The 24,514-nt window shown below is 36.3% G+C and overlaps 1 protein-coding gene across 8 annotated transcripts in view; it reads right to left on the bottom strand.

Moving 5' to 3' along the window:
- The window catches only part of SPAG17 (sperm associated antigen 17), a 241,103-nt gene extending 216,926 nt beyond the window's left edge, over nt 1-24,177 (bottom strand). For 4 of the 8 annotated variants that reach the window (XM_007977394.3, XM_073008445.1, XM_007977400.3 and 1 more), the window contains exon 1: nt 23,891-24,174. In XM_007977394.3, coding sequence (XP_007975585.3) covers nt 23,891-23,977 — 87 coding nt within the window. In that variant the 5' untranslated portion in view covers nt 23,978-24,174. Of the gene's footprint in view, nt 1-23,688; nt 23,812-23,890 lie in introns of those variants that run through there. The other 4 variants (XM_007977401.3, XM_073008444.1, XM_073008447.1 and 1 more) reach the window with 3 other exon arrangements.
- Nucleotides 24,178-24,514: the final 337 nt, after the last annotated feature.

Below are 24,514 nucleotides of genomic sequence, written 5' to 3'. Positions count from 1 at the left end.
CAATTGTGCTAGGAAAGTAAAAGGCAGTGGAGACCTGCCACAGAGTAAGGAAAATGAGGTCAGACCCCAAACAGAGAAGTGGAGGGTAAAAGTATTAATCAAGATAAATCAATCCTAGTGGGAGGGCAGATAAAATTGTGGAGGGTGGAGGTGTCTGAAGTAGTTCCTGAGATCTTTCTTCTGAGAATGCCTGTAACTTTCTTTAGAATTCCATGCAATTATCATTTTTTTTTAAGGGAAGGGTTTCTTAGGAGGCAAACAAGGACAGGTGAAGGAGAACTGGGAGGGAAGATGGCCCTGAAGCCAGGGTAGGAATGGTGCATGTAGTCAAAAGCAATTAGAAGGTCACCACTGACCTTAGCAAGAGCAGTTCTACTTGAGTGAAACTGCTTCCCACTCATTCCCTCACTTGTGTAATCCTACACACCCTCATAATTCACATATCTCCTTCATAATATAAACCCCCTTTAAGGACCACGTGACAAAGTATCCCCAGTCAATGATTAGAATAAATTTCAAGCCCTAGATCTGGTTATGGTTCTTAATTTTCTCCAATTACACAGGTACATGGAGTCTATTTATTGGATATGTTAGGGCAGTAATTCATTATAATTATTCCTCTCATATTGATTCCCTAATAGAGTCCTTACAATAGCTCTTTCAATGGTGTAATAAAAAGAGCACTGGATTTAGTATCAGAAAACCTGATTGTTAGTCCTGATTCCAACCACATGGCCTTGGAAAAACATTTAAGCACTCACAACCTGGACCTTAGCAAAATAATAATAATACTTAGAGCGGAAAGTCATTCATTCATTCATTCAGCTAATATTTACCGAGGAGTTACAAAAATTGAAATGGGCATGGCTTTGGGAATAGGCATAAGGCATAATCACTTCCCTTAAACAGCATCAGCCTGGGGAGAGAAATACACAAAAAAGGTGAAAACAGATTACATGTAAAGTATCTCACAGCTATAAAGCACTGTACAAAGTGTCCATTTCTATTATCATATTATTTACCCAAATATATTTACTAATAATTAATATTTACTACATGGGTACCTACATTGCTTGTGCTGCCCTAGAAATGAAGGGTGCAAAGTTGAATAAAATGAAGCCCAAATTGTTCCATATTGTATTAACCAATTCTGCAATTTGTTTTTTTTTTTCCCTTCAACATTATGTTTTGATGTCTATCCATGTTGAGATATACAGATTTAGTTCATTTCTTTTAATTGCTCTTATCTTATTTATGTTTGCATCCTTTATTTCCATGGCAGCACATGCAACATAAGTACTCATATAGTAAATATTAACTATTAGTGAAATCATACAGTAAACAATACTATATGTTATTCATGAATATAGCTAAATAGATACATAAGCTAAGAAGATATGTATTCCATTCATATTGGTGTTTGCTTCTGAGAAGAAAGAGAAAGAAATGGAACATAGAATAGGGGTGAGGACAAGTGTTCTTCAGCTTTATTTTTACAGTGTTTATTTCAAAAAAGAAAGATTTTTTTGTGAAGGTACAAATGTGCTTGTCACATTATCTTTTGATGTTTTTCTGCGTTTAAAAAAGTACTGAAAAAAAGCGTCTGCTCTCAAAGACCAACAGTTTAGTAGTGGAAACAGATATAGAAACACTTATGATGCAAGGTGATATGCATTGACCTAGAACCCATGTCTCCCTGTGTCTTAGGAAAAGCCTCATGAGAAGAGGTCACTTGAAGAATGAGTGGAAGGAATTCTTTTTCCATGGCCTGCTTTTCCACTGTCTGTCTATACAGTGACCTCATTCCCACTGCCTGAGAAGAGCAAGGTTTTCCTGCCGCGGTTTCCTCTTCTTTTTACATTTTCCATCTGGAAACATCCTTCACTAGCCCCAAGAACTTACTACTTTTTCTTGGGCTGAAGAAAACATTGTGATTCCTTTTTGTTTGCTTGTTTTTTACTAGAGCAAAAGACCTCCTCTCTAACTGTGTTCCTTCAATTTTCCCATCTCTCCCTCACCTGTTTTCAATCCACTCATCTTTCCTCTCTATCCCTACTTCACACATACATAGCCATCTTCACCTAAGCCCAGACTCTCCAGTAACCATTTCCCTTATGACCTTTTTACTTCATAGTCAAACTCCCCCAAACATGTGACCTACACCGAAAGCTCCCACATCCTGAAAGGCCATAATGTCCTTAATCCCCACAGTCCCACTTACACCTCTTCCCTCACCACCAGCACCACACCATACACCCTATTGAAATTGCATTCTGGAAGATCACTGATGATGTCCTCATTACCAGGTATGGTTGCCTTCCCTATTCTCCCAAGGTGTTTGTAGGTGGGAGACGTGAACTGCCATTTTGTGACCTTCTCTCTTATCTGACTCTCATGACACCACCCTATTCTCATTCCATCATTACTCCTTTGGCTTTTCCTTCTGTGACCATCAGGCTGTTTTTCTTCTACTGTCTCATAAACAAGGACCTTTTAGGTATCCCACAGAATTCTGTTCTCTTGGCACACACTACCTATGGATATTTTAACTACTCCCATGCTATTGCCTCTGCTCTGACAATTCCCAAGTCTACATTTCCAACCTTGCAGTCTGAGCTATATAGTCCATATTTTTGACTTCCTGATGAATATTTCTACTTTAATGTTCTGCCATAATCTCAGAGTCAGCATGTCTAAAACGGAACTCTTCATGTCTCTCCAAACCCTAACAACATAACAAAACAATCAAACAAATAAACCTCCCTATCACAAACAATAAAAACTAATTTCATTCTACTAAATTCGTCAGTCTGAAGTTGGCCACTTCTCCCAGTCATCATAATTTAAAATCCTCTCCCATTATTCTCTCAGATATGCAATCACAGTTGCCTTCTTCCAAGAGTTTTTTGAATCTGTCTCTTCCTTTTTATCCTCATCACTAATTCTCCTAGTTCTACCTACAATCACTTTGAATCTGAACTATTGAAAACACCATCTATAGGGTCTGTTTAAGCTTCCAGTTATTCTCATCTCCAATCTATTAACTTTTCTAAGACATAACTTTTATCATTCTGGTCTTCCTTCATAGAAAGCCCCAAACTCTGAAGTGTGGAATTCAAAGCCCTTTACGTTCTCTTCCTAGCATATTTCTAACACCGTATCTTCATTACTTTTCTAAACTCTTACTGCTCTCAGGCAAATTGCTTTGTGTAAATTCTTGAGTCTGAATTTCCTCACATAAATGGAAATACTATTTTTTTGGTTGTTTTGAGGAATAACCATGAGTGTGTGTGTAAAGCGCACTTTATTGTTAGTGGTGAACTGTGGCATTTCAAACATGTCCTGTGTTTTCTCAGCTCTCTACCTTGCTCAGCCTGGTCCTTTTATTCAGAATGCCCTCCTTCCAGGTGGAAGTCCTGCCTCACCTGTGACTATTTCCCTAAGTGTCTCAGCCCAACAGTGTCTTCTGCCTGCCTATGAAAACTCAGTGTCTGTATTACGTAAGTAATGCAATACTTGCACTGTGATCACAGCCTTAGAGCATGTCTTGAATGCTAGTGTGGATCAGTTTCACATTTGTTAAAGCACAAATCATCAGGTCCTCTTGGGGTTTCTGATTCAGTAAATCTAGGGTGGGGCCTAAGGATTTTCATCTCTTACAAGTTCCCAAGTGATGCCGAAACTTCTGGTGCAAGGGGGCCAGAAGTCCCACTTGGGCGTCCTTTCTCTTGCAGGAGAGAGCTGTTCCCCTTTCTCTTTCTTTTGCCAATGAAACCTCCACTCTTAACCTCCACGTGTGTCTGTGCCCTTGATTTCCTTGGCATGAGGCAAAGAACCTTGGGTATTTACCCCCAGACAACAATGCCACTTCATCAAGAGTTGAAATATGGCTGTAATAAACCATTTTTTCCACATATTTTCTTAGGTTGGTGCCAAATTCATAAGATATGCATGGCAAGTTAAACAATAGGCTTTTAAGGGGGTGCTTGACTTTACAGTTACAGTAACAAGGGTAAATTTAAAAAGAAATCTTTCTTTTTACTCAGCATCCTAAATATTTGATGTGAAGACAGAGGTGGTTGAACTTAATATTCCTAACCTTAAACTAGTTTAACAAAAACTCAAATATTATATACACACATGAAGTCATATACATTTTTAGGATCAAATGCTTTTTCATTGGTGTTTATATAATAGTGGAGGTTTTCTTTCTATTTCCATTCAATATATGCTGCTGGAGAAACTGCTACAGTGTCTGTGCCACCCAGAATGGCACATTACAATCATATTTAACTGAAAACACACTAAGAACAACACGAAGAATAATGATGGTGAAGGGTGAGGACAAGGGAAAGCCAGGAAACAGAATTCATCCAAACATTTAGAAAGCATTTCACAAGTTTCTGTACGAAAAATATTGAGTTACCATGGAAGTATAGGAAATGTTTTGTCATGGCTAGAAAACTAGCTTAAAGACAAAGGTAAGGTTAATTGGGCACTTCTCTGGACAGAGAAATACTTACGGTGGGGATCCTTGGAAATCATCCATAGATGGATCTTATTTAACTATTTGTATACAAGATATGAAATAAATTACAGAGTGAAACTTAAAAGCACAGGGTTCAGTGCTAGGAGATTTATTTCCTTGTCATTTTGTCTAATTTTTTTCTAAAACTGCAGGCTGAAACTCCAAACCCTCTGCCTGTCACCACCTTGGCACCATTTTTGTGTAAATACTTATCATTGAAACCACTTTTCTTGGTAATTAATGATATTGTTTGAGCTATTGTAGGTTCTATTTTGTCTAACCCCGCCAGATCAACAAAAAACTTTTACCATCTTCAGCATCTTAAAATTTTGCATGTTGAGTATTATTAAAATACTTTTACATAAAATATTTAAAGCTTTATTAACAGTGATTAAAATTTCACTGTATTGATTTATACGTTTTTCCAAAAAGTTTGCTTTCTCATTTCAATAGACAAATGCTTTGACAAAGTCAGGACCATAAATCTACATTGCAATGGTACATCTGTGTAGATATTATTTTTTGAGGCTCAACTAAGTATTTCATGTCTGACACTGCTCACTTATGTTTAACTACATAACACATTATGTTAAAAGTTCTGATGATATGTTCAAAAATGTCTTTTAATTACTTTATTAATACACTTTGATAAAATTTTTATTTCAAATACTTTAATGCATCAAGCTGATACATGATGTTCTTTTAAGTTTTCTTTCACTAATGATTGCAAAATTTCTTCATTAGAAACATGAGCTTTAACAAATTCTGTGATTTTTTAAAAAAGTGTTTTGCTGTTCAGCTCTTAACAACATAAACTTTGAACTTCATTTCCATCCAACATTTATATCATTAGCAATATAAGTTAACCAATTTTTTAAGTTGGCTCAAGTTGTTTTTCATTTTAGAAATACAAATTGTTGACTTATAATGATTTTTGTACAGTATCAGAACACGCCTCCAGTTGTGACTGATTTTTTCTTTTAATCTCCTGAAATTTTAGAATATTTACCTATTTATGATACTTAAAGAAACATTAAGAAAAATAACCAAATTTTGAAGTCTCTTTACTGTGGGTTTCCATTCTAAATATTTAATCTTAAATTTATATACTATGTGTATTAAAAACTATTCACACAACAAATTGAATTGCATTATAATTAAAATAAAACTAAACATCAGAAGTAATAATTTGAGGATGACGACTAACTGGAATAGATTTTAGATGCAGGAGTAGAGGTTTTAGGTACATTTCAAAGGCAGAGCCAACAGGATTTACTAATTAATATGTCTTGGTTCTATGTCCCCACCCAAATCTCCTGCTCAGTTGTAATCTCCAGTGTTGAAGGTGGGCCTGGTGGCAGGTGACTGGATCATGCGGGTGGATATTTCATGAATGGTTTAGTACCATCCTCTGGGTACTATTCTCACAATAGTGAGTGGGTTCTCATGACTTATGGTCATTTAAAAGTGTGTGGCATGGCATCTCTCCCCTCACTCTCTTGCCCCTGCTCCTGCCATGTAAGACGCCTGCTCCTCCTGTGCCTTCTGTTATGATTGGAAGCTTCCTGAGGCCTCCCCAGATGCAGAAGCTGCTGTGCTACCTTTACAGCCTGCAGAACTGTGAGCCAATTAAACTTCTTTTCTTTATAAGTTATCCAATCTCTGGCATTTCTTTATAGCAATACAAGAATGGGCTTATACTGATGAATTAAGGAATTGATTATAAGTACAGAAAAAGAGAAAAAAAAAAAGAATGAATGCCCTAGTGTCTGTCCAGGTGAGTGGTAACATCATTCAGTGAGAAGGTGACTGCTCTGCAAAGAATAGACTTTAAGGGAAAAGTTGGAGTTTAGGTCTTTGATACTATGATCTAGATGCCTTTAATTCTTTTCAGCAATGTTTTCAATATCTGTGAGAGGTATGACTACCACTCCTGATTTATAGATGCAGTAACTAAGATTTGGAGATATTCAATTTAAGTTACCATGACCAATGAGTTGTGACTGATTCTGGAGCTCAAAAAAGAAAACAGGCCATGAGGCTAAGGCAGTAACAAATAATCAGTGAATTTAATCCAGTAGATATTTTTCAAAGACCACTATGTGCTTATCACTATCAGATATAATAGCCAGCAAGGAGAGAATTCAAAATTCTAAACTTGTGCTATGTCCCAGGCATTAGCAGTGCTGGAACATATATTCTGTAAGAGAATAGAAACATAGTAGATGACACTTAAATTGCTGAGAAACCACTAAAGGAGATAACAAAGGTAACAATCATTGAAGTAGTTTAGTGAAAGGAGGGATGTCAGTGAGGGCTGTAATGGTGTGAACTGAGTTTCCTTCTCGAAGATACAGGGGAGGACTTTAATGAGAAAGAGTGAGATGGAGGCAGAGAAATCTTCAGGCCAGGAAACTACATGGGTATAGTCAGCATGTACCTGGGGACCATTTGACTGGAGTAGAGGAAGATAAAGGTAGATAGGCAGAGAAAGGCCACATTAGGCAGGGCTGTGAAAGCTGGGAAGAACACCTTGGATTTTATGTTGTGGGGACTGGGAGCTACCGATGGTTTCTATGGCTAGAGGTGAAACATGATCAATAGTCACCATTTCTTAACTAACATTTTCCTAGGACATTGCCAAACTCATATTGGCAACATTTATGTTTTACTTATATTTAATATTTTTCACTTGCAATAAAAATGATCACATATAACATCTAGGTGGATATTTTGACATACTAATTCCCTTCAGTTCCAAACTCATTCAAATAATACAGTTTTGTCCAAAAAGAGAAATTATAATGTGAGGTTATGAAAAGTCCATTTCCCTCTTAACATTCTTCCTAGCAACTCAGTTGTTTTCATTGGCTTTTATTAAAACAACCTTTGTGTGAACTGGCAATTTGTTTTGTAAACATCAATGAAAGCATATTTCAGAAAATATAGTAATAAAAACCAACTCAATTCCAGAAATCTGCTTGCTGCCAGACATCAGTCTTCAGCTCATATTATGAGTATTTCCAGTAAGTCTTAAATACACATTAACATAAGAAATAGCTTGCTGTTTAAGATCAAAAAGTTGAAAAACCCTTTGCTGCCTCTCAAAAATTGCTCAAGGGTTATGTCCAATAAAATGCATTTTCCTTTTTGATAAACTACATTTATAAGGGTTTTATGTACTTCAATTCAACTGAACTCTTCCCTCCCAAATTCTACTTAGACCCAGTTTATTATCATCCTAGTATTTATATAGTTTATAACTTTCTTTATTTAAGACGACTGTGATATTAACATTTCAACAATACCTATCTTGAACTCATATCCACTTTCCAGCCCTTTATAAGAATTAGAAGCTTTGTTCAAAACTCTAGGAACTTCCATTACTATTTTCTAAGTTAGGCACAACTCAGCTATTGTCACTAAGCTATGTTTAATAATAGAAAAAAATTAAAAATGATTCCTCAACTAGAAGTATAATAAGGAAAGACTGCAAACTAAATGTTCTAAAGAACTTTAACTTAAATGCCTTCTGGTTGGCAGATGAAGTATCTCTGAAAAGTGAAATGGGTCATTGCATAGTTCTTCTCAGGACACAATCACAATCATCCTATATATCTGTTGTGATGCCTTTTTAATACAAATGTTTTCTGTAAAACATCTAATTCAACTAACTCTCCTAGTTCCCATAACATACATTTCTTCATATTTCAAAGTAAATCAGTGAATTAATTCAGCATAGAGTTTGGGTGTATACCACATGCCTAAAACCATGCTAATTATTTTGGGGGACATATAAGAAGAGTAAGATGTGATTTTTAGCAGCTCATGTTCTATTAATACTTGTGTTCTAAAAAACATGAAATACATAGCGACTACTTCAAGACATTCTGTAACTAAGTATTAAGTTATAAGAGAGATCCTAGAATCAAGGTGAAGGAAGAGAAACCGTGGGTTAGGGTTGCTAGGAAAGCCTGCTGCAAGACAGACTTTAAGAGAGCCTCAAAGGTTTGATGGATGAGCAAGGAGTGGAAAGGTAGAAGTTCATGTCAAGCAAGGAGACTGAGTGAGAGAGCAGAAAAGAGGGAGATAACTCATCTATTGAAGGTATATTAGATGCCATGTTTTATGGAAATATTTATGAAATGAAATAAACATCATTTAATATTCACAGCAAGCTTTTGATGTGGATATTATTGTCTCTATCTGATAAAAGGAGAATAAATCTCAGAGTGGGTAAGAAAGATGCTCGAGGTTACCTGTTACATGGCTGACAATCAGGATTCAATATCAATGTCTGTCTTACGCAGAGTGGAGCTTTCTCCAGCAGCTCACCGCCTCCTTTATATGTCTATACAGAAGTGAGGGAACTGTCTTGCCTGTAACATCTCAATTTGGTTATCTGTGGGATATCCTGTGGCTTTAGTCTGGAGCCAGACTAGAAAGAGTGGAAGAAGGCAGGCTAATTAGACTTTGTTCAAAGGGATTGTAGATGGTCACCAGCTATTTTTAAAATGGGAATTAACATGGTGTGTGCAGTGTTTAGGAAAGATAAATAGTTTGACAAACAAATAGGTAATTCCAAGATGAGTAGAAGTAAAGGGCTCTTTTAAAAACCTAGGGATCAAATGATGTGAGCCTAGGCTATAATGAAGGCATGTGAATGAAGAGGAAGAGATAGAAGTGAGATGTTATAGAAAAAAATCAAGAGGACTTAGAGGCAGACTGAATATGGGGAATAAACATGGTCAATGAGTTGTATTAAGAGCTTTAGTGACTGTAAGAACTGTAGTGCCATGGACAGAAATGGGAAAGTTGAAATAAGGAGGTGATGTGAGACTTTCATGAGATAACTTTTGGCTGGCACAACCAGGGAATGTGGCATGCTTCCAGGTATCAGAAGGGGCCATTTTCTGTACTTTTTTGGAGCTAGAAAAATGACTATTTCCTAATCAAGAATTTATGTGTCTCACAGTAGAGCATGGTGTTATAAACTCAAATATTTCTATCTGTTCTACTTAGATGCTCTCAGTAAGAAGCCTAAGAGTTGAACATAAAAAAGAAAATGCTATGGTCTTTCTGTCCTCTAAATGTGAAAGTCAGAGGATAAAAGATTTATTAAGGATGAAGTCTGAGATTTCAGGTAAAATAAGTACTCTTTTCACACTTATTTATTGGTTTTAAGTGACATTTCAATATCAAGTTTAAGTATTAATCGAAAAATTTTCAACAGACATTTATTAAATAACTTCTACTCTAATAATATCTACCTCATGGCACTGCTGTAGAGAGTGGCATAAGAGACCAAATATATAACGTTTGTGTTGAATTGCAAGGTTCACATAAGATGTTATGATTGTCACAACTTAGTGTTAAGGAGGAAGAATGGAATAGTGAGAAAATATAAGATTTGGTTCCTGATGTGACAAATCACTACATGTCTTTGGACCCGATCCTAAAACTCCTAGATTGTCAGTTTTGTAAAAGGAGCAAATTAGCCTAGATACCCTGGGAGTCTCCATCTCTGAATGAGTATAGTAAAGGATAGTACTATAATGTATAGAATCACTTAGTGTTTTTCAGCCTGTAAAAGTAATTATTATGCAAATATTATCTCTTATTTGAAAAAGGGCAACCCTACGCTGAGAATGAAAATATAGAAATTGGAAGCAAGACCTAGCAGTCTCAGCTAGGACCTCAATATATTATAGCAGATGTTTCCAAATATTTTAAAATATGTAGATATTTATACTAAAGAAGAATGAAAAGCTTTATCATAAAGTGAACTCTTGATAAAAATTAGGCAAATAATCATAGGAGTTTTCAGTCCCTTCAGTATTAGGAAACTGAAATCTTCATTGCAAATGAAATCAATGAATACTGAAGTAGTGGGTCTGGCTGGGTTAAGAGGTGTGTGGGTTGCCATAAACCTTTTTCTGTGCATTTAATGTTTCCTGTGGTGTCACAGTACGGGAATGGAATAACTATCATGCCAATACTTGGTCTCACAAGTATAGATGCCTTTTTGCTACATGTGAAAATGTGACTTTAAATGTTAGGAAGAAATTAAAAAAAACCAGCTTCAGATAATCTGCAAATATAAAAGTATTTAATGATTAAAATTGACGAAACTCCAATCCAAACCCTACCTGTAAGATGTCTAAAGAACTTAAACAAGCTTCCAGGCAACCTGGTATTCTGAAGAACACATCTGGGAACAAAAAGCCCATAATATTTTAGTGAAAAAAATTTATATCTGGTCTATGGATATTCTCTTTACTGGTACCATGCTTCACTTAACATTAATAACACTGTGTGATTTTTTTTTTCTTGTGTTGGCACAGAAATTCTGACCATAACACTGTAGGGAGACCTCCTGAAACTATTGCTACCGAATAAAAGATGAAATGCTCCTGATTATTGTAAATACAAAATTGCATGCAGGATTGTGTAAAGACAATGCCAGGTTGGACTGCCAGAATGAGCCAACAGCACGAAATGTGCTTCCCCCTGCAGAGAGCCTATGAATGTGAATGCACGTGCTGTCAGGGAGGTTTCACATCACCAAGATTTCTATCCCAGAAAAGCAGATGTTCATAGCTCTGGGAATGGAATAAGACCCTTGTGGAGAGTCTATAAACAGACGCATGGGGGGCGCCTGTCCATATGGATAAGATTTATCCATATGGATAAATGCCCTTATCTTGCCACGGCTCTTCTAGGCCTCTTTAGGGTTAAGGCATACTCTCTTCTGAGAATTTCTGGTCTAACCGGTTGTCTAGCTTCACATCCTGTTTCTATGGATTGTTCGTAACCAGCTTTTGCTGCAACTGTTACTGCTGATTAATATCTTGCTAATCATACGTTATGGAAAGACTGTTTCTGTTTTAAAGCTCTGTTAGAAATTACTGATGCACACACTATATTGTCAATTCTTACCTCTGCATACTGTAGTTCTGCATACAGATGTTATGTTAAAGAATTATGTCATCTCATGTGATCATCTCACCTCATAATCAAATGACCCTAAATCCCTCACTAACCTACCCCCGCCCTCAATAAACTTAATAATAAATGATGGGTATATCCAGTGCATTGGCGGCATCATAGAACCAGAAGGCGGTGACACCCCTGGACCCAGCTTTCACTATCTTGTGTGTGTCTATTATTTCTCGACCTGCCGATCCACCTGGGAACAAAGAGAGAGCCCTGTTGCATTGCAGGCTGCTGGTCAGATCCCGCAATATAACACAGAATTCTAATTGAAATATATAGCTCAGCCATCTCTGAACATGTGCATTATTCAGAGATAGGCTTTGTGTGCAATCCCTAAGCTCCTAGAGGGAATGGCTATACTATATAAAGAAATCTGGAAATTTTTGAAAATTGCCATGAACAAAGCTTTCATTCATCTCTCTTTTCCCAGCATCACCTCCTATATGAAGGGATTGGAAAAAATGAAAAAAAAATTAGAATTTATTAAAAAATATCTTAGACCAGAGTGACATCAGCAAGATGGCAGGCTAGAAAGCTCCAGTCCCTCTTTGCCCACCATTAAAAAAAAAAAAAAAAAACCCTAGAGACTAATGTAGCAGTATAGGAGTTATGAAATCAGTCGAATATCTAACAAATGAATGACCAATCAAGAAAACTCAATACGTAATACAGTAGAAAATGTTGTGGCACTTTTACTCTCCCTTGCTTCATGTCCTCGCTGTGGTGGTGTGGTGGTGTCATGGATGGGAGAAAGCAGGCCAATTCCTGATTCCCTTCCGTGAGCCAGAGGAGTAGAGTAAATCTCATTTGCAATGTTCTAAGCTTTCAGTGAGCAACCCAAGGGACTGTTTTATGTCTGACCTGACTCAGAGCTCAGACAGAGAACAGGAGGACAGCTCAAATCTCAGGCTGGCAGAACCTGTGGTCAGTGGCAGGCTTTTCGGTATGCGAAAGCTTCAGGGCAATGGCACACTCATGGATACCTGGGGAAAGAGCTTATAAGCAGAGGAATACAATGACACATCCAAGGCCCTGAAAGGAAACTGTTGTGAGACTCTAGAAAATTAAGATATATTTAAAAGCAGTCATATATAGGGGAACATTTTTTTTAATTAAAAGAAACCCCATTTCTACAAAGCAATACAAAAATTAACTGGATGTGGTGGCATATACCTGTGGTCCCAGCTACTTGGGAAACTGACTTGGGAAGATTGCTTGAGCCTGGGAGGTCAAGGCTGCAGTGAGCCAACACTGTGCAATTGCACAGCAGCGTGGATGATAGAGCGAGACCCTGTCTTAAAAAAAAAAAAAAGAGGGGCCGGGTGCGTTGGCTCAAGCCTGTAATCCCAGCACTTTGGGAGGCCGAGACGGGTGGATCACGAGGTCAGGAGATCGACACCATCCTGGCTAACACGGTGAAACCCCGTCTCTACTAAAAAATACAAAAAAAAACACAAAAAACAAAAAACAAACAAACAAAAAAAACTAGCTGGGCGAGGTGGCGGGCGCCTGTAGTCCCAGCTACTCGGGAGGCTGAGGCAGGAGAATGGCGTAAACCCGGGAGGCGGAGCTTGTAGTGAGCTGAGATCTGGCCACTGCACTCCAGCCTGGGCTACAGAGTGAGACTCCGTCTCAAAAAACAAAACAAAACAAAACAAAACAAAACAAAACAAAACAAAAAACTACACACGCAGAGCCAGGAAGAATGCATGCATGCCCAGAAAAGACCTGGGAAGATTTTAAGCCTTTATCCTGGGCTGTTACTGAGGCTCTGGACATATCCCACTAATTAGTGAAAATTTTTTATACCGATCTTCAAAACCTGGAAGTGGCTGTTTTTTCCAATGCCCAATTTTCAACGAGGCATACAGATAAATTGGAACATATGGCCCCATTGAAATGTCCACAGAATAAATATTCAGAAACTGTCCTTGAAGAAATATACACATTGGATTTACAAGGCAAAATTTAAAAAAAAAAAAAAAAAAAAAAACTGTTTTAGATATGTTCAAACACCTACAGGAAAATGCGATTAAAGAATTAAAGGAATTCAGAAATTGACATATGAACAAAATGAGAATATGAACAAAATGATAATATTAATAAAAAGAAATTATTAAAAAGAACCAAACAGAAATTCATGAGCTGAGAAATACAGTAACTAAACTGGAAATTTCACTAGAGGGATTCAGCAGAAGACTTGATGAGACAGAGGAAACAATCAGTGAACTTGAAGACAGGACATTTGAAATTATAGAGTCTCATAAGCAAAAAGAAAAAAATATAAAGAAAAGTATATAGAGCAAAAGAGACTTAAGAGATACCACCAGGCAGACCAGTAGATGCATACAGAAATCCCAGAAAGATAAGAGAGAGTGAAAGAGGGTAGAGAGATTACTTTTATAGGTAATGGTTAAAAGCATCTCTAATTTGAGGAATGACATGAATATGAAAATCCAAGAAGCTCAACAAACTCCAAGTATGATAAAACCAAAGAGACACATATTGAGACACATAATCAAACTGTCAAAAGCTAAAGACAGAATTTTGAAGACAGCAGGGGAAAAGTGACTCATTATGTATAAGAGATTCTCAAGAAGGTTATCAGCAAATTTTTCAGGAGAAACCTTGCAGGCCAGAAGGCACTGGGAGGCTATATTAAAAGTGCTGAAAGAAAAAGACTGTCAACTAAGAGTTCTACATTCAGCAAAACTGTGCTTCAAAAATGAAGGAGAAATGAAGACATTCCCAGAAAACCAAAATCCGAGGGAGTTCATTGCATTAGGCAACACAAATAAGACTACCCCAAGTCATAGAATAATCAAACTCTCAAAGGTCAAGGATAAAGAGAGAATCCTAAAAGCAGCAAGAAAAAAAAAGTAGCAAATAACATATAAGAGTTCTAATTCATCTGGTAACAAACTTCTCAATGGAAACTGTATAGGCCAGGAGGGATTCGGGTGACATTTTCAAAGTACAAAAAAAGAAAAACAAACAAACAAAAAAACCTGCCATCAAAGAATATTTTATCCAGCAAAGCTACACTTCAAATACAAAGGAGAAATAAAGTCTTTCCGAGATAAATAAAAGCTAAGAGAAGGCACCATCACCAGACCCATCTTAAAGAAAAGCTAAAGGGAGTTCTTTAATGTGAAAGATAAAACACTAATGTGTGAAAAGAAAATATTGGAAGGTATAAAACCCACTAGTAAAATTAAGTACACAAACAAATCCGGGATACTCTAATGCTATAATTATGGTGTGCAATCAGCTAATAATTCTAGTATGAAGCCCAAAAGACAAATCTATCAAAAACTGTAATAGTTATAGCAACCTGTTAAGAGATAGACAATATTAAAAATATGCAAATTGAGACAACATAAAGTCAAAATGGGAAGTGAGTTAAAGTGTGAAGGTTTTAAAAATTGTTTGTTTCTATACTTTTCTAAGCTAAGTGGTCATCTCTTTAAAATAATTTGTAAGCCTCAGGTAGCCACAATGCAAAAATCTATAATAGATTCATAAAAGTAAAAAGAAACAAATTAAAATATACTGCCAGAGAAAAATCACTTAATCACAAAGGAAGACAGAAAGGAAGAGGAATTATGAAACAAGAACACAAGCAACAAATGGCCATAGTAAGTCCTTAATAACATTGACTGTAAATTGACTCAATTCTCTAATTAAAAAGCATAGAATGGCTCAATGAATAAGAAAAAAGACCCAACTCTATGCTGCCTATAAGAAACCCACCTCACCTGTAAAGACACACATACCCTGAAAGTGAACAGGTATTTCATGCAACCTGAAACCAAAAACAGCAAGAATAGCTATACTTATATCAGGTAAAATAAATTACCAATCATGACTGCACAAAGAGACAAAGAAGGTCACTAAATAATGATAAAGTTGTCAATTCAGGAAGAAAATATAGCAATTATAAATATGCATCCAACATCAGAGCTCCCAAGTATATAAAGCAAGCATTAGTAGTTGTAAAGGGAGAGTGTGATACAATGATTGCAGAAGACCCACTTTCAGTAATGGCCAAATAATCCAGACAAAAAATCACCAAAAAAAATTGGAGTTACAATACACACTACACCAAATAGGCCTAACTGATATTTACACAACATTTCACTCAAACACTGCAGAATAAACATTCTTTTCAGCAGCACACAGAACGCTTTCCAGTATAGACCATATCTTAGGCCACAAAACAAACTTCAACCAATTAAAAAGAGTAGAAATCATATCAAGCATCTTTTCTGACCACAAAGGATTAAAACTAGAAATCAGTAACAAGAGAAACCTCAAAAACTACACAAACACATGGAAATTAAACAACTTGCTTCTGAATGATAAATTGGTCAATGAAAAAATTAAGAACATTAAAAAATTTCTCGAAACAAATGAAAATGGAAAAACAACAAACTAAAACCTATGGAATACAGCAAAATAAATATTAAGAGGAAAGTTTATTGGAATACACTTGTATTCATAAAGTAGGAAGACTTCAAATAAAACAACTTAATCATTATATTAGTCAATTCTCATATCTCTATGAAGAAATACTCAAGACTGGGTAATTTATAAAGAAAAGAGGTTTAAAGGACTCACAACTTTCTATTGCTGAGGAGGCCTCAGAAAACTTGCAATCATGGCAGAAGACGAAGGAGAAGCAAAGGCACATCTTACATGGCAGCAGGTAGGAAAGCATATGAGCCAGTGCAGGGGAACAGCCTTTTATAAAACCATAAGATCTTGTGAGAGGTCCCTCACTATCACAAGAACACCATGGGAAAAACTGCCCACATGACTCAATTATCTCCATCTGGTCTCTCTTGACACATGGGGATTATGGGGATTACAATTCAAGGTGAGATTTGGTTAGGGACTCAGATCCAAACCATATCAGTCATGCACCTCAAAGAAATAGAAAAGCGAGAACAAATCAAACCTTAAATTAGTGGAAGGAAAACAATAAAGATCAGAGAAGAAATAAATGAAATTGAAGCTAAAAAAAAATACAGATCAATGGAATAAAACAAGTTGGGTTTTTTTTGAAAAGATAAACAAATTGTCAAATCTTTAGCTAGACTAAGAAAAAAGAAAGAAGACCCAGGTAAATAAACTTGGAAACAAAATAGGAGATATAACAACTAAGATCATAGAAATATAAAGAATCATGAGAGACTATTATGAACAACTGAACATCAACAATTGGAAAACCTAGAAGAAATGGATAAATTCCTAACACACACAACTTACTTAGATTGAACCATGAATAAATAGATAATTTTAACAAACCAATAATGAATAATAAGATTGAGGTTGTAATAAAAAGTTTTCCATCAAATAAAACCCCAAGACATGGTGGCTTCATTGCTGAATTCTATTGAACATTTAAAGTAAAACTATTACCAATTCTACTCTAATTCTTCAAAATAATTGAGAAAGAATACTTCCAAACTCACCCTGTGACGCCAGCATTACCTTGATACCAAAACCACACAAAGAAATAACAACATAAAAGCCCATAGGTCAGTATCACTGATAAAGTGATAAATATCATTAAAATGGCCATAACTGCAATTACTTTTGCACCAACCTAATACTAGCAAACCAAATTCAACAACACATTAAAAAGATAATTCACCATTATCAAGTGGAATTTATGTCAGGAATGCAAGGATGGCTTAACATAGGCAAATCAAGAAATGTGATACATTGTATGAATAGAACCAAGAACAAAACATATATGATCATTTCGATAGATGATGAAAAAACATTTGATAAAATTTAACATCCCTTTAGGATGAAAACCATAAAAACTGGGTATAGAAGAAACATACCTCAAATCATAAAGGCCAAACCCTCGGCTAAAATCATACTGACCAGGAATAAATGGAAAGCCTTTCCTCTAAGATCTGGAATAGGATGAAAAGGATGTTGAATTATACCACTTTTATTCAATATAATGCTGGAAATCTTGGCCAGAACAATTAGGCAAGAGATAGAGATGAAGGACATCCAAATTGAAAAGAAATATGTCAGATTAGCATTGTTCACAGACATGATCATACTTAGAAATATCTAATGACTTCACCAAAGAAACTGTTAGAACTGATACATTCAATAAAGTTGCAGGATACAAAATCAACATACAGAAATCAGTGGCACTTATATTCACCAGCAGCATACAATCTGAAAAAAAATCAATAAAGCAAGCCCATTTGCAGTAGTAATAAAATGCCTAGGAATCAATTTTATCAAGGAAATGAAAGATCTATACAAGTAAAACTAGAAAACACTGATGTAAGAGATTGAAGAGGATATACATCAAAAAGAAAAGATATCCCATGCTCATGGATTGGAAGAATTAATACTGTAAAAATATTCATACTATCCAAAATAATTTACAGTTATACAATCTCTATTAAACTACTAATGACAGTCTTCACAGAAATAGAAAAAAAATCCTAAAATTTATATGGAACCACACAAGAACCAGGAGAACCAAAAGATTCTTAAGCAAAAAGAGCAAAGCTAGAGGCACTAAACTACCTGATTTCAAAATATAGTAAACAAATCACCATGGGACTGGCATAAAAATGGACACGTAGATCAATGGAACAGAGCAGAGAACTCAGATATAAATCCACAAATTTGTGGTAAACTCATTTTCAACAAAACTGCCAAGAGCTTACAATAGAAAAGGACAGTCTCTTCAATAAATGGAAAATAAATGCTGGGAAAACTGGATATCCACATGCAGAAGAATGAAGACCCTGTCTCTCTCCATATACAAAAGTCAAATCAAAATTGATTGCAGACTTATATCTAATGCCTGAAACTATGAAATTATTAAAAGAAAACATTGCAGAAATGCTTCAGAACATTCGTCTAGGCAAATTTTTTTTGTGTGTAAGACCTCAAAAGCATATGCAACCAAAGCAAAAATAGAGAAGTGGGATCATATCAAGCTAAAAAGCTCTGCACGGCAAAGAAAACAATCAATGAAGTGAAAAACCAATTCATGAAGTGGGAGAAAATATTTGCAAATTATCCATCTGACAAGGGATTAATAACCAGGTATTTAAGGAGCTCAAACAACTAAATAGGTAAAAACCCCAAATAATTTGATTTAAAAATAGGCAAAGGATTCAAACAGACATTTCTCAAAAAAGATGTACAAATGACCAAAAGGTATATGAAAAGATGCTCAACATTACTAATCATCAGATAAATGCAAATCAAAGCTCCAATGAAACATCATCCCACCCTAGTTAAAATGGCTTTTAACAAAAACACAGGGCATAATGAGTGTTGGCAAGGATGTGGAGAAAGGGGAACTTTTGTATACCACTGATGAGAATGTAAATTAGTATAGACATTATAGAAAACTGCATGGGGATTCCTCAAAAAACTAATGATAGAACCACCATATAATCCAGCAGTTCTGCTACTTGGTATATAGCCAAAATAAAGGATATCAATGTATCAAAGAAAGATTTGCACTTCCATGTTTATTGCAGCAGTATTCACAATAGCCAAAGTATAGAATCAACCTAAGCACCCATCAACAGATTAATCAATAAAGAAAACTGTATATATGTGGTACATATACACAGTGAAATACTATTCAGCCATACAACATGAAATCTTGTCCTTCATAGCAACAAGGATGGAACTGGAGTTCATTATGCTAAGTGAAATAAGGGAAAGATGAATATCTTATGTTCTCACTCTTTTGTGGGAAATAAAAAAGTAGATCTCATGAAGATAAAGAGTAGAATAATAATTATCAGAGACTGGGAAAAGTAGTGAAGAGGGGGCATAGAGTTTGCTTAATGGGTACAAATACAGAGCTTGATAGAAGAAATAAGTCCTAGTGTTTAATAGGTCAGTAGAGTGACTATAATTTACAATTATCTATCATATATTTCAAAAAAGCTAGAAGAGAATAATTGGAATGTTCCTAGTGTAAAGAAAAGACAAATATTTAAAGTGATGAATATCCTACTTATAGTCATTTGATCTTTTCAAACTATATGATTGTATTAAATTAACACATGTACCTCTAAAATGTGTACCTCTATTATGTATGAATACAAAAATAAAATTGATTTAAAAAGTTTAAAGGGAGTTATTCAAGTTGAAATGAAGGATGCTAGATAGTAACTGAAAGCTATATAAAAATATAAATTTCTTTGGTAAAAAAATGCTTGGACACATTTATTTTAAAAAGTATTATTATAATTTGATTTGCAAATCCACTTTATTTTCTACAGGAGTTAAAGAAAAATGTATAAAATTAATTGTAAATCTAAGCTAATGGGTACATAGTATATAAAGGTGCAATTTGTGACATCATAAGTCATGCAGAAGGTGAAGCTGTAAAGTGAATTTATATAAGCAATTGATATTAAGTTGGCATCAATTTAAGACAGATTATTATAATTTTATGATATATGTAATCCCCATGGTAACCACACAGAAAATATCTATAGAATACACACAGAAGAAAATGAGAAGGCATTCTAAACATGTCACAAAAAAAATCAACCAAATAAAGGCACTAATGGAGGTAACAAAGGACACAAAAAATCTGTAAGGCATATAGAAAACAAATAATAAAATGGCAAAAGTAAGTCTTTTCATACCAACAATTACTTTAAATGTAAATGTATTAAACCCTACAATAATAAAACAGACTGGCAGAATGGGTTAAAAAACAACAAACAAAACTACTCAGAATCCAAGTATATGCTATCTGCAGAGATTCACTTTAGCTCTAAGGATATGCATAGGTTGAAAGTGAAGGGACAGACAAAGATATTCCATGCAAATATTAATAGTAACCAAGAGAGAGCAGGGGAGGTTAAGCAACTATAACACAAAAAAGACTTTAAGTCAAAAGTTGTTACAAGAGACAAAGAATGAAGATGCTCAACATCACTTATCATTAGAGAAATGAATATCTAAACCACAGTGAGATATCACCTCATATCTGTTAGGACAGCTATTATTAAAAAATCAAAAATAAAACCAATAAACAAACAAAAACAAACTTCACCAAAAATAAATAAATAAATAAATAAATAAATAAATAAATAAATAAATAGTGCTGGCAAAGATGTAGTGAAATGGAAACGCTTGTACATTGTTGGTGGGAATGCAAAATGATGTAGCCACTGTGCAAAATAGTAGTTCCTCAAAAAATTAAATCCGGGCACAGTAGCTTAATCCTGTAATCCCAGCACTTTGAGAGTCTGAGGTGAGAGGACTGCTTGAGTCCAGGAGTTTGAGACCAGCCTGGGCCACACAGACCCCACAGCCAAGAGGTGAAAGCAACCCAAGAGTGCATCAATGAATGAATGAATAAATAAAATGTAAAAAGTAAGGAAATTCTGATACATGCTACAATATGAATGAACCCCCTGAGGACATTATGTTAAGTAAAATAAGAGTCACAAAAAGACAAATACTATATGATTCCACTTACATGAAGTACCTAAAGTAGTCAAATTTGGAGAGACAGAAAGTACAATGACAGCTTCCAGGGGGTGAGGAGAGGGAAGGATGGAGAATTAATACTGTTTAAATAGTACTGACTGCTAAAGTTAACACTTCTTCCTCTCACTGTGGCCAACAGAGCCTGCCTTGACCATTGCATGGAAAGATTTTAATCTCTATGATACTAAGGCATCTTTGACTCTTTAATGCTGCTAGAGATCACAAATACAATGTCTGTGTCACATACTAACACAAAAGGGTATTTTTATAATCGTATTGCCAATGTACCTACTTTCTTTTTATATAATTTAAGATGTGATATTTCACTCATATCAATAAGTTAAATATTTTGGTATATGGATAGCAAAGATAGTGAATGACTATTTCCTTGATGGAATTAATTTAGGAGCAATGTGTACCCAGAAGTGGTCTAATGTACATTTTTCTCCCAAACTAAATGTGTCAGATTTACTTTGTGCACATATTAGTCTCCCTACTTAAAATAATCATGCTCCTTCATTCTACCTGTTCAAATTCCACCCATTATTTAGAGCCCAGGTGACGGCAAATATTTTACAAATCATTTCCTGACTATCCCAACCCATATTCATCTTCCTAACCTCTAGCCTCTATTTAATCATTTAGTGCTTAGTGATAGAATGCTTTGTATTATTTGCTATCATTTTATATTTTAAAACCAACTAAAATGTATAAAGCAGTTGATAATTATTCCAGCCTGAAAGGACAACCTGAGACAGTGATACAAGGTGAATTCAATAAAACCAAATTGTGAACTTGTTTATTCTCTTTAAAGCCTACCCAACATGAAGATGAGTTCAAAAATACTATTGATTTGGATTATCCAACGAGTTAATTCTAAAAACTGGTTTATGGAAGACTGGAGGAATTCCTTCCTTCTCTCTCACCCCCAACACACACACATAATACAACACACACACTAGCACACACACTCAATCACACATACTTGGACATAAGTAACAAGTGTACAGAAAGAAACTCTCTGGATACTAAAATAATAGAGCACACTATGCATGCTCAAAATTCACACACCCTCAGTCATCTATAACCTAAATTCAGAGTCCGTTTCATTGGTGGTTAGGGCATGCCTCTGGGCATTGAACTGCTGGGTTAATCTGGGAATTATTCTTTTAGATCAGACATGAAATCAAGCAGAGAAAAATGTGAGAGGAGGTGGAGGGTAGTTGTCTTTTTCCTGCAATAAGAAAATGTGTATTCCAACAAACCGAAGAAAATTGAATTCACTCTTTATAGTTAAAACTACATATTACTTTGAGTTCAAATTCTTTCTATTAATACATAAGATTTATTGAAGTTATATTGTTTGAGTAGGATCAAGAAAGCTGAATATTATTTCAGGTTTTCAAGCCATAAGGACAAATAGTGCCTTTAGGTTTTCCATTCAACCAGGAAAATTATAGCTTCATATTTGCAACACTAAAGCTAATGCAGTGTCAGCACCTCCATCAAACTCCGTTGTTCAGCAGTTTATAATTCAAGCAGAAATGTTCACTCCAAGACCAAACTTGGCCTACACAATCTCAAAGAAAATGGAGAAAAAATTATTTTGGCTAGCGCTGACTTATAAAAGCAAAAGAGAGGGTGCTTTTACAAAGTGCTTTGAAAAACATTTTTGAGAATTTGAGAAAGTAACTGGGGATTACTGAGTTGACATCCGGCATTACTAAAGTTATAGAAAGGACCCAGAATTCCATGACATCACATCAGCATCAGGAGTATCATAAGTACTTTCATGAAATTCTTCATCAGGACTAATTTCCTTATCAAACAGAATTACTGCTAATAGGAAAATAAACAGTTATAGTGGAAAAATAAAGACAAATAGGTAAAAATTTCTCATGAGGGCAACACAAGACTTTAGATCAATTTTCCCTTTAAGTACTAACTCTCTAGTGCACCATATAGACACACATAAAATGAAAAAAAAATTTTTCCCTACTTTTTAAAGTAGTTCACAATGGCGGGCTGGAATTTCCAGAAACCACCTTTCTCTTCTCAAATGCTAACTTGTACTTAGAAACAGCTTAATGTAGAAGGGGATTTCCAGCCCCAGGTGACAAGAGCTATTGGGCTTCTCATTCACTGAAGCTGGGTGGGGATCCAGTGAGTTCTGGGATCTCATGCACTTTGAAGTCCTGGGGCAGGTGGTTTGTAAATTGCCTGGTGCCTTTGTGGCATCCTGTGGGTAAGCTGGCCGCCAACCCCTCATTGCTCTGATCTCTTACACCTTCAAAATATGTCAAAACTTTTATATAGTGGGATCGGGGCATTACATAAAAAAATCATCTTTTATACCTATACAAGGCTCCCTTGTACTAAATACAGTGTAATTCTAGGCACTCCGTGTCTGTTTTCATTCAGCATTTATTAAAGCCCTATTATGGGTCAGGCCACAGATGATTTGATACGATTCTCATCCTTTAGAAGGTGTCAGGAGAAAACAAAAAGTCCACAAAAGGAACTCCAGTACAACTGTGGAGTGCCATCTGGACGACTTCACTGAAAAGGGTCTGAAGGTGTCAGAGACACCTCCTCTCTTCCCCACCACGCAGCTCTCACCAACCTTTGTAATCACACTGACTCACCTGGTGGGTGTTCCCTTCCTTCTTCCCTTAAGTTCCGCTCGTTTATCAAGCACTCCCTGTCCCTGGGACCCTGGGTCCTGGAACCATCAGGCCATGGAGAGATACGGATGAGAGGGCGAGCCTGAAGGCGTCATCTAGGAGGGTCTGGCCGGGCCTCTGGCATTGCCGGGGGCAGGGAGGGCTTAAAGGGCTCAAGGCTCACCTGATTGAACTGTGCAGCTATAAGCGAGGGTTCCCATATCTTAGAACCGGTGTTCACAGTCCCGCCTTTCTCTTTCTTGGGTGCCATGCAAAGGACGGGAGGAGCATTGGCCTCTAAACTGGGCTCAGGCCCTGCCTAAGCGTCCCCGCTACCACAGTAACCGAAGCTACGCCCAGTTCCTGAACTACGTCGGCTCCCCTCCCCCAACCCGGTTCAGAATCCTTGGGTCAACCGCTTCCATCTCCACGGCAACGGAGTTTCAGAGCGCGCGGCAGCTTGAGGGCGGGCTTCGCAGTCCCCCGGTCAAATGTTAGGACTTTTCAGCAGGAAAGCTGCACAAGTGGAGGAGGACAGGACTAGGCTGGCCTCGGCAGGTTGGGCTAAGTTCTTCTACGGTCTGAGGCGTTGTCTAGAAACTCAAAATCTCTGGAATCCCATCCAGGACTCCTCCACCAGCATTTCTTCCGATCCTGAGTAACCAAGATTGGAACACTGACCCCTTCAGGAGGCAGCCCGTGCCGTTTTTTTTCCCAACCGCTCTAATCTGCCCCAAATGCTTCCTTATATGAAGCCACATTTGTCTCTCCTTAACCTCTACCCTCTGCTCTGGTCTTAGTTCAGCCT

This window comes from Chlorocebus sabaeus, chromosome 20 (assembly GCF_047675955.1).
Source record: "Chlorocebus sabaeus isolate Y175 chromosome 20, mChlSab1.0.hap1, whole genome shotgun sequence".
NCBI classification, from domain to species: domain Eukaryota; kingdom Metazoa; phylum Chordata; class Mammalia; order Primates; family Cercopithecidae; genus Chlorocebus; species Chlorocebus sabaeus.
The sequence above is the reverse complement of the archived record's forward strand: the minus strand, read 5'-3'. Positions and strand labels throughout refer to the sequence as shown.